This window comes from Engraulis encrasicolus, chromosome 8 (genome assembly GCF_034702125.1).
Source record: "Engraulis encrasicolus isolate BLACKSEA-1 chromosome 8, IST_EnEncr_1.0, whole genome shotgun sequence".
In the NCBI taxonomy this organism is placed as follows: domain Eukaryota; kingdom Metazoa; phylum Chordata; class Actinopteri; order Clupeiformes; family Engraulidae; genus Engraulis; species Engraulis encrasicolus.
The window spans coordinates 40,309,594-40,321,074 of NC_085864.1; the positions used below are offsets into that span (position 1 = coordinate 40,309,594).

The 11,481-nt window shown below is 43.5% G+C and overlaps 1 protein-coding gene across 3 annotated transcripts in view; it reads left to right on the forward strand.

Annotated features, from left to right (window-relative positions):
• Positions 1 to 11,038, forward strand: part of aadac (arylacetamide deacetylase) — a 13,898-nt gene extending 2,860 nt beyond the window's left edge. For all 3 annotated transcript variants that reach the window (XM_063205678.1, XM_063205679.1, XM_063205680.1), the window contains exons 2-5: positions 235 to 502; positions 4,253 to 4,322; positions 7,023 to 7,194; positions 9,405 to 11,038. In XM_063205678.1, the coding sequence (XP_063061748.1) occupies positions 235 to 502; positions 4,253 to 4,322; positions 7,023 to 7,194; positions 9,405 to 10,028 (1,134 nt within the window). In that variant the 3' untranslated portion in view covers positions 10,029 to 11,038. The remainder of the gene's footprint in view (positions 1 to 234; positions 503 to 4,252; positions 4,323 to 7,022; positions 7,195 to 9,404) is intronic.
• The last annotated feature ends 443 nt before the right edge of the window (positions 11,039 to 11,481 follow it).

The window sequence follows — 11,481 nt, forward strand, 5'->3', positions numbered from 1 at the left end:
CTCCTGCCACCCTCTCTCTCATGGTTTTTCTCTACCTTTCTTTCTCTTTTATGTCTTTGCCTGTCTCTATTCACTTTGTCTCTCTCCATCCTACAATGCCCCTGTCTCCCTCTATCCTCCCATCTCTATCTCTAACCCCCTCCATCTCCACCCCCACCCTCCTCTCCCCATCCTCCCATCTCTATCTAAACCTCCCTCCATCTCCACCCCCACCCTCCTCTCTCCACCCCCCAGGCAGACTTTAGTGAGCTGCTGGGCCTGAGGGACTACATGGGGGTGATGATGTTCATCACGGTGGCCGAGGCGGTGGTGCCCGTGTCGGACCAGCAGGTGCGGGTCACAGAGGAGCACTTCGATGGTGTGGAGGTGGTGGTGTACCAACCCGCCCTGCAGGGCGGCGACAGCGCGGATGCAGATGCGGATGCGGATGCGGATGCGGATGCGGAGCTGAGGAGAGGCCTCGTCTACTTCCACGGAGGGGGATGGTGTCTCGGAAGCTCCAGTAAGTCCTCCTGTTTTTACATTTCAATTTTGGTTTTACTTGCCTTTACTGTATTTGAGACGAAAAAGGAAAATGAAATGTTCTTGGGATGGAATCGAGCCCAAGTTTCAGCAGTCAGTGCCCTAGCCATTTGACCCCACGGCTAGGGCCCAGTAGGTCCTCCCTTGATGTCTCAAGTGTCTGTTTGGGGTTATTGAAGGAAAAATAAATGCTCTCCTCAAATGGTGTTGATTTTGGTTTGCTAGACTGATATCGTGTCCCGAGCGGACGTGTCTGGGCAAAAGGCCATGCTAAGCGTTCCCACTGACTCAACTTTGGTGTTTGCTAAAGGTGTGTGTGCAAGAGTAGGTTTGATGTCGTTAAGTTATAAACAGAGGCATCAAGAGTAAAAGTAAAAGTTTAAAAAAAGACACACTGTTTCCTTGCAACACAGGTAACTTATCTGAATAACCAGTAGACCCGTGTACTTGTCTTACTATCAGCTAACTCTACTGGTTGGATCAAGTTTGTGGTGGGTCCTTGTTAGGTGTTCAGTATTTTTCAGTAACAACACAATCTATCTTATCTCATTAGGTACAATGGAGTAAATGGTGTAACAGCTATGTTATGCCACGTGCTAGAGTTGTAATTACACCACAAAAGTACTTTTACTTTTACGCTTACTTTTGACACCTCTGGTTATAAAGGTAAATACATCAGTAGAACCATTTTTTTTTGGTCTTTTTTTTGTCTGTGGATCAGTCGGGACTTCCCTTTTCACACAACTTGGCTGCATCAGTTTGAAGATCCATATTGTAAATCAAGAGAGTTGATGGGTAGATCATGTTTGTTTATCTGTGCAGGCTAGTACACCTTATGTGCATGGAAGAAGGATGGGGTCCAAAGTCCACGTCCCCCACATGAAACACAGTTGAAGAGAAAGAGCAAACTACATAATAGACCAAGGGGATACTTTACTTTACTTTACATTACACTCAGCTGACGCTTTTTTATCCAAAGCGACTTACAGGTATTTAGGTGCAGGGCATTGGTTACAGTCCCTGGAGCAATGTGGGGGTTAGGTGCCTTGCTCAATGGCACATCAACCATGGATGAATGTGTAGGTAAGGGTGGGATTTGAACCTGTAACCCTCTGATCTGAAGGCCAACACTATAACAATTGATCCATGGCTGCCCACAGATATTCTAGAAAGCGTCTGTAATTTCACCTACCCGGAAATGTTATCACAGAGCAAGTGGCACAGCTGCAAACAGAAGTCTTGTGAATATGTTTCCAAGTAGAATTAAAGATAAGACTTTTCTTTAAGGTTGACCTTATGCTTTGAATAACCATACCTGAGTCAATTACAGTAGTAGGCCATTTGGGGATGTTCCCATGGACTGTTTGCAAAAACATTTAAGGATCATCGTCACTACATTGACTTAATACACATTAGTTCGGCCAGTTTAGTGCAAGACTGAAGCTGAAGATAGAAGTGTAGTATCAATGTGTCTCTATCCCTTTTCCACACACGCACACATACGCACATGTACGTAAGCATGCATGCATGCACGTACGCAGTGCACGTACGAACGCTCGCACGCACGCACTCACGCAGGCACGCACGCACACACGCACACACAGACAAACACACACACACACACAGGAAGGAGGTACACGAATGAAGGACAGAGAGAGAAAGAGAGGAGAGAGGAATTTGCATGCAAGTTTGCATGCATATTTTGTCCAGATAGGCATTCATTTGAATTAACTCTTTAAACACTATCCTGACAGACTAAGACACTGACCTTGTCTGAGGTCATATATCAAGAGATATCACATAACTGTGTCAGTAATAGCTGAAAAAAACTTGTTTATAAAGTGTTTGTGCACTCATTCCTTCTGTGTCAAACTTGAACCATCCATTTTGAGTCCATGTTCATTTTCAAAATGACACAAATGTAATTTATGTTATGGATTCTCATAAGCAAGACACTTTAAAAAACATTGCTGCACCGCATCAGTCGCAAGGTCCATGTAGTGATGGATAACTTTATGATTTATCTTCATTTACTCCCTATATTTGTTGCATCATACGCATACTCCAATAACTCTCAATTTGATTCAATAGCCCTCCAGTCATGGCCGTAACTACCACTGAGGACACAGAGGTCATGTCCTCTGTATTTTTTTCCCCCAGTAGTATAAAATGTATCTATGATAAAAAAATCGATATATAATGATCAACAATGATAAATTCAGTCTTTATAAACCACCCACATTTATCCCCAAGGCAGTGATGAATAAAAACAATCTTAAGAGTCTGACGGAAGTGTTTGACACATTCTAAATGTACAGTATGCAGTACAGCACACAATTTTTGACCTCAGTATTTGAAAATGTCTGGTTACGGCCCTGGCTCCAGTAATGCCTTTTGGCTCTCAGGCTTATTAATACTTCAGATCTCATTAAAAGTTTTGGACCTTGAATTTCTAATTATGTAATAAGGTCCAGCTAAGCAAAATGATATTATGTGGGCCCAAGCATGGCGAAGCAAGATGACTTGTAATTGATTTTTCAACACAATGCCTTAGGTGCATTATGAGGTGGCGGTTGGTTTGATAATTTAGCCATGGCTAAATAACGAATCATCGCTCTGCGAGTTTATTTTAGATGACAGACTTTTGTTTGTGTGCCACATTAAAACACTTCTTGACAGGTTGCACAGCATGCATGATATGAACCACATGTCATTGTGAGACTTTGTTATTATACTATCACCAGTATTTATTTTAAAGTCAGCACTTTTTTGTTTTTCTCTCTCTCTTAACAGTTGCCTTGCCTCTTTTGATTTCTGTACAGTATCATATTATCAGATTTTGGCTGTGTATCCTGTGTCTGACAAAACAGCAGCTCGTCTGTTGTGGTGTGATTTGTCAGGCTGCCACACTTCCTATTGTTGGCCATCAGGGCTGCTGACAGCTTTGGCCAGGCCCGGAACAAAATCAACTAAGTGGGCCCCCGACCCGATACATTTAATGTAATGATGACCCAATTCTGGGGCCCCTTTCTCCCTGGGCCCGGGACAACGTACCCCTTTGTCCACCCCTGTCAGCTTCCCTGTTGGCCGTAATGATAGCACAGGAAGTGGATCGGCTGACCTGGCAGGCTTGACAGTCTGTCACAACGCAGCATGCACAGTGTGTGGATGGGTGTCACTGTTGATTCGCTCTTGTTCTGTTTTGAGTACATCACTGTGTGTGTGTGTATATGTGTGCGTATGTGTGTGTGTGTGTGTGTGTGTGTGTGTGTGTGTGTTTGTGTGTGTGTGTGTGTGTGTTTGTGTGTGTGTGTGTGTGTGTGTGTGTGTGTGTGTGTGTGTGTGTGTGTGTGTGTGTGTGTGTGTGTGTGTGTGTGTGTGCGTGTACACAGGCGTGTGTCAATGCTTATTTGTCTATGCTTATTTCCAACTGTGCATACATGTATTTGTGTGTGTATATATATCTGTGTGTGTGTGTGTGTGTGTGTGTGTGTGTGTGTGTGTGTGTGTGTGTGTGTGTGTGTGTGTGTGTGTGTGTGTGTGTGTGTGTGTGTGTGTGCGTGTACACAGGCGTGTGTGTGTGTGTGCATGTGAATGTGAATGTGTGTACGTGCGTTCATGCACATAGCCTACTTGCTCATGGTTCTCTCTTTCCCTCTCTCCCCCCACCCTGCCCTCTCTCTCTCTCTCTCTCTCTCTCTCTCTCTCTCTCTCTCTCCCCTTCTTCCAGGAATGAGTCCCTATGATCTTCTTGCTCGTCAGATGGTCACAGAGCTCAATGCAGTCGTTGTGTCTGTGGAGTAAGTGATGAATGTCTTATCTGTCCTCAAGTGCTCTGAGTCATTCTTTGCTCTACACACAGTACATTTTGTGGTGTTTAGTCAACACTCACAGAGCAGGACCAACTATGAGTGCTAAATCTAACTCTGTAGGTGTTGAATTCAGAGAATATACTCTGAGTTTGTCTGCTTACATAGCCTACACATATTTCCCTAGAGTCATGAACTCTAACAGTCGACTAGGGTAAAGGACACTATTGGGCCATCATTCACAATAGCCCAACAGGTGATCAGGTATTTCCAACCTACTGCTTGAAGAGGTCATGTGTGTAAATGTGTATTACCAAATCAGCTCACTTATCTCTTTTTGTCAACAGCATGTATTTGCAAGAGGTCAGGATCGAGGAATACATAAGCAGCAGGGTTGAAAGAGAGGCAGGGCTAGACTGCTAGTCTGGCACACAGGGCATTTTCCCAGTGGGCCAACTGTCCTCAGGGGCCGGTGCGTTTGGGTATTGCGACCGGCCCATTATTTTTAAGGGCCGGCCCACTTGTTACATATTCAGTGTGGACTGTAGACTTATTTTTACCTTATGTTTTATCTTAATGTTTTAAATGTTTTTTGACTCTAATTGATTTCCTTCTTTCTTCCCTGTTTCCTTTCATTTAGGGCCTACATTTGTTAACTTTGTGAAGCACATTGAGTTGCACCTGTGTATGAAATGCGTTATATAAATAAACTTGCCTTTCCTTGCCTTGCCTTGTGTGATGGGCCGGTGTAAGACTAAAATGCCCGTGCCAGTTTTTGACCCCACACCTGCCCTGGAATGATGCCAAAAGAAATGGGTTATCTATATCTAAACACAGATTATGGCCCTTTAATGGTAGCACTTTCACATTTCACAATCATCACCGGTTCCTCCCAGACTTGTGAATCATTGTGTGTTTAGCAGGCTGTCTGTTTGCAAACATTGGTTTGTCAAAACATGGATAGGGAGTGCTTTTAAAGCACGGCTTAGTAACTGTCATCGCTCTACTTATATTATTAAGGTACAAGATTTTCTTCTCAAGGGATCCACCAGACCTTCACTCGCAAAGCAGAGTTGCTTATCTGTGTTTATACACTGTCTTTATCTTCTACTTCATCATCATCATCATCATCATCATCGTCTTCTTCTTCTTCTTCTTCTTCTTCCAGCCATTTTCATATGTTCATGATTAATGTTAGTAATCTAAATAAGATGGAAATGATCTCAAATAGCCCAACTGACTGTAGAAAATTCATCATTTTTGAGTTGGCACCACTTTTCATCTCTTGTGCAACCACACGGTTCTGACCAAGATATGTAAAGTTGTGGGTGTGCCCATCATCACTGATGACTTGAGCTCCAAAAAATATGAGGACATACCGTAAGTCAGATAAGTTGAGGTGGAGTTGAAACCTTTGAAATACTTCTGGAGATGAATGTGCACTTTTTAACGATCAAAGGTATGGCTGACTCAAGTTTATATTTAGATAAATGTAGCTACATTTTGAATTTATTTTCCTCAGGACTTAAGTAACCCCACATTCCTTTCATCTCACTTATGACACATTAATAGCAGCTGTTATACACTGTGCATGAAGCATTCATGACTGTTTCATTAGACATTCATATCAAAACTTTCATGAACATGTAGAACGAACGGTCGGCAACAAGTTAAAATAAAAGTTAATGAAAGCAGCATTGCGAGAATTGTTCAGTTCCAGGGGTGTTGGCAGACCTATTTTACAGGGGCACATGTCTGGATAGTGATCTGTTGTGTCCTGGTATGAGTTCCACAAAAAAACAACTACTTTGCTACCTTGGAATTACCAGGGACAGAACATCTGAGAAAAAAAATAATAATATTAGCTTGACCATATTACATCCCTGGCACTGGAGTTAGATGTTATCAGGAAAGGTTCAGAACAAAAACAGCAATGCTGCTTTGCAATGGTTGAAATCTTATTTTGACAAGATGCTGTTCTTTTGTCTTCCATGTTTATGAAAGGTTTGGCATGAATGTCTTACGAAACAGTCATGAATCCTCCATGCAATGTGTATAACAGCTGCTATGAATGTATCCAAGGAAGTTGGACGTCAGATAAAGTGTAATCAGATTATTTTAGCTTTTATTGAGATGTTATTAGGCAGGATAGCAAAGAACAGACAGGAAACAAGGTGGAGAACAAGATGGGGTAAGGTTTGGAAATGACCCAGGACGGACTCAAACCTAGGTCCCCATGATCACGCAGCCCATATGGTAGGGTGCACAGTAAGAACGGAGTCGCACACTGGAGCTGAATGCAGAATCAAAAACTATTCAACAAAGCCGAAAAAAGTAAATAAAACCGCCAGACAGGGGACGTTTCGGGTCTTGCCCATCATCAGTGTCCTTTCTTCCGTTTCATTATACTGCTCTTGGAATTACGCACCGAGCAATACACTGAGGATAAGACATTGGCGCGGACGCCACCGCACCATTAGGCCTACTATTTAGGGTGCACGGTAAAACATGCATATTCAACACTTAGAGAGTACTCTGGGACCAAATGCACTCTAAAAAATATGTTATATAGACTCTTTAAGTGGCGAATTCATACACCTAAATTCACAGAATACATTGCCGTGCTGCAGCACAGCATACATGTATCTGACTGTCTTTCGTGCTTGACTGCTTGTCCTTCCCGTGGCACAGATACCGCTTGGCCCCAGCACATCACTTCCCGGTGCAGTTTGAGGACGTGTACCACGTGGTCAAGCACTTCCTTCAGGAGGAGGTCCTGGCACAGTACCGGGTGGACCCAGGCAGGATCGCTGTTTCTGGGGACAGTGCCGGAGGAAACCTGGCAGCCGCAGTGGCTCAACAGGTAACTGCAGTAGTACAGCACCATGACATAGATAGGAAGCCATGCGTGTACATTTATGCCGCAGGACCACCACATGTCTATTGTCATGGGTGCTACTGAAGGTGGTTTCAACCTTTGTATCAAATGGTTGTCATCTTTTCTTTTTTGCCTCAAGGCTACTATGTAGGGGTAAGCAGGGAAGATACAGTGTTTCTGGTTTGTATAACATTCAGTAGCTATATGTGAATAAAAATATCTTCTCCTAACTTCCCAAATCCTTCCGAGTGGTGGTTCCAACCTTTGTATCAATGGTTGCCATCTTTTCTTTTTTGCCTCAAGGCCACAATTTAGGGGTGAGCAGGGAAAATACAGTGTTTCTGGTTTGTATTACATTTAGCGGTTGAATAAAAATTCCAAATCCTTCCAAGTGTTCACACCTTATTCTGATTGCTTCAACACTCTGCCCTAAATAAGCTTTTAAAGACTGGTAGTTAGGGGGCATACTTAAGGCAACGCAGGTTGGAAGTACAAATGTCTTTCACATGAGACTAGAGTTGGACCTCTTCACCAAATTTTGTTAGTGCCTTTATACATGGGTTCACCATGTGTATAAACACGATGTTGTGAGGAGGGGCAAGACACTGGCAGCCAACCACGTGAGGTCATTTTTGTACGGACAGCGGTTTCCAACAATCAGAGGTTGAGTTGTGCGCAGCTAGTGTCGCGCAGCCAGGAGAAAACAAAAAATTTGAACCCATGTATACAGTAGCCAATGAAGGGAAGAACAGGAAATTCAAAATTGCCTCACTTTTTTTTCATTTGGGAACATTGGTTAGATAATATGTTTTAATATATGTTCTCGCTGACCTTGTGTTGTGAGGTGTAAATAAATCTGGAAGCTGCTAGCTACTTGGCTAAAGTTGTTAGTGCAGTGGTTATGGTTCATTTGCCAAATGGTGTTTAATTATGTCATAAAATAGAGTAATAAAAAACTGCTGGTGCTGTGATGGCCATAGTAGTAATTACTTAGGTAGCAATAACAAGACTTGAGGGACATTTTAAAATTCCAATGACTGTTTACAAAGAAGTTCTTGGCAAAAATGAGCGACAAACTTGGAGAACAGACTCAAACTCCTCCATTCCACCTGGACTCAATAAGTCTGATGCAATCCCAAAACTGCTGCCATCAGGAAATGGCAACACTGTTGATCCACGTTTCACAAAAGACCAAGATAATGCTGGAAACATAACAATGATAATGGTGGTTGAAACCAGACATAATATTAATCAAAAACAGCAGCCTGATTTTCTTTAGGCTAGTTGGTAATGCATTTTTTGTTGCCAGTTAAATGCTAATAATGGTTGCTAATGCAGGTTATTATATGGTTGTGACGTCATCTGTCGAATGCTCCATTCATTTCAACGGGGCTCCCCAACGTTCGGACGTCTGTTATTTTTCGATAACGGACGGGTTGGTCTATAACAGACCGCTGTCAATGGCAACAAGACTTTTCACTGCTAAAGCGACTTTTCTAATCAGCTGCTGTGATAGACAGCACCCGTTGTCCTGGCTACCGCTGTCAATGGCAACAAGACGTTCACTGCTAAAGCCACTGGCTTGTATACAAGTCAGTGGCTAAAGCGAATGTTTCATATCACTCCGCAGGGGGTCCGGTCTTTTGTCACTCTAATCAGCTGCTGTGATAGACAACACCTGTTGTCCTGGCTACCTAGCTGTTGCCTAGCGGTGTTCCACAACGGCACTGTTTTGTTTTGCGCAGCAACAATCTTAACATTAAATAGGTCTAAAGAAATGTCCCCGCCATGTGTGAAGCATTTAAGTATATCCATATAATAAGCGGGTTAACTTTCGGCGAGTCGGTCGCTTTGTGGAATAGCAGCACTTCAGAGAGAACAAGACCCCTCCGCTCCGCGTCGGGGTCTAAAGATTCTCTCTGTCGTGCTGCTATTCCACGGTAGCGACCTTCTCGCCGAACGTTAACCCTTACGTAATGCATTTTCTGTTGTCAGTTTAATGCTAATCAATCAATTTATTTGCTTAGGGAGATAGCCCCTTGAGATAAGATATCTCGTTTTCAAGGGAGTCCCCAATGATGCTTGCTAATGCAGGGTAATGTATTTTGTGTTGTCAGCTTAATGCTTATGATGGTTCTATGTTTGGAATGGTTTGAGATGGCTCTAAGTTTTACATGCTTTCTATCTTTCCTCAGTGGCAACAGGATCCAGAACAGAAGATTGATCTGAAGGCCCAAGTTCTGCTCTACCCAGCCGTGCAAGCCCTGGATCTCAACACCCCATCCTACCTGCAGAACCAACACATGCCCATCCTGCCTCGCACGCTCATGGTGCGCTTCTGGAGCGAGTACTTCACCAGCGACAAGTCATTCTTCCAGGCCATGCTCGCCAACAAGCACAACGGCCCCGAGTCGGCGTCTTTGCTGAAGTTCGTGGACTGGGGCGCTTTCCTGCCGGAGCACTTCCGCGGTGGGTACAACTATACAGCGCCTCCGGTGGTCTCCGCGACACCGCCTAGTACTCAAGGTGACAGTCCGCTGCGCAACATGGGCGACCCAAGGGCCTCGCCGTTGCTGGTACCGGACACCGCCCTGAGGAACCTGCCCCGCGCCTACATATTGACGTGCGAGTATGACGTGCTGCGCGACGACGGGGTGATGTACGCCATGCGCCTGAAACGCGCCGGTGTCGATGTGACGCACGAACACTACCCGGGCGGGTTCCACGGCGCACTCATGTTCACCACGTGGCCGGCGGAATTTGAGATCGCTCATCGCATGACAGACAACTTGATAGGCTGGCTGAAACACAACCTCTGAACATGTTCGCCTTCACGTCCCCACCATAGACGTCAAAAATATAAATACATAAACATACGTGCATATGTAAACAACGTACAAATATTTCAATTCCTGCTCATCTTTATCCCATTCCTCATGCTGCTTTGTGTACATTAAGTTTGCCACTGGCTTTTCAGTCTACGTTTGAGTTATGTAGTTGTGGTTTCATTGTACTTTGTAGGTCCTTCCAAAGAGCATTGCTTTACCTATTTTTAAAAGGGCCTACGTAGCTTGCGTCGTAGTGTTGCACGAGATGCATTATTTGTAGAGAGACACTTCTTAGATATCAGTGACATTTTGGATATATTTTCAACTTTTTACCGCTGCTTTGGACATAAACAAACCATAAAAGGATACTCTTGAGCCCGATTCGCGCGGGATAAATATTACCTATGGACCCCTGGTAATTCGCAATTACGGGGCGCATTCAGACGGGATAAATAAACGTTGGTTATTTACTCAATTCACAGACATTGTAGGGGGGTGCAAACGGCACGCCTATGTGAAATTACCCCAGGACGTCTGTGTTTCGCCGAAATACAGTAGGTAATTTGCGGCGGAATTATTACCTCACAAATCGCGGACATGGCACATTCACACAGGACTAAGAACTCAGACATTCTCTGTAATTATTCCGAATTACCGGGAGTCCATAGGTAATAAAAGTCCCGTCTGAATCAGGCTTTATTTCATGTTCTTTGTTTACAGACTCTTGTGACACACTCCACCACTGTGGTTGTTAATCACGTGTAAGTAGTTCATTGTATGTTTCCACTGTGATTTTGATTTATGTTACCGTAGTTCAAGTTGTACTTTGCTGTACATTTTAGTGTCCTTGTTACATCAATTAGGCACAGGTCAACAAAGTGTGTAATATGTACACATACCTAACAGTAACCAAAAAACCTAACCCTTTTAAGCTGTAGTGGACGTATATACTTCTTGTAACGTGTAATACATGTACATACAGTAAAGAGTAAATCAATGTGTTGACAGCCTTTTTAAGCTGACCACCAGAAGAAAGACTACATTGTTTGATTTGTGTGGGGGATCTCACATTTTAAATACTGGTAAAAAGGTAAAGGTTATCTTTTTGGGACCATTTTTTGTTTGCCTGTCCAGTATTTAGCAGCTTATCTGAAGGGGTCAACCCTTGTGTTTATCTCCTTGCTTCTCTTTTGCTCTCTTCTCTTCTCTCTCTCTCTCTCTCTCTCTCTCTTTCTCTCTCTCTCTCTCTCTCTCTCTCTCTCTCTCTCTCCCAGAAATTTCTAAAGTGTCCTATACAGCTTTCAGGATGTAATTAAATAGTTTGGAAATTGATTTGAATGATGAATGACCTATTTTGATATAGGAACACTCCACACTCGTTCTGGCTTAATGTGAAAGATCCACACTGCACTTGAACGGGTCCTGATTTCCTTAGTTACATTAC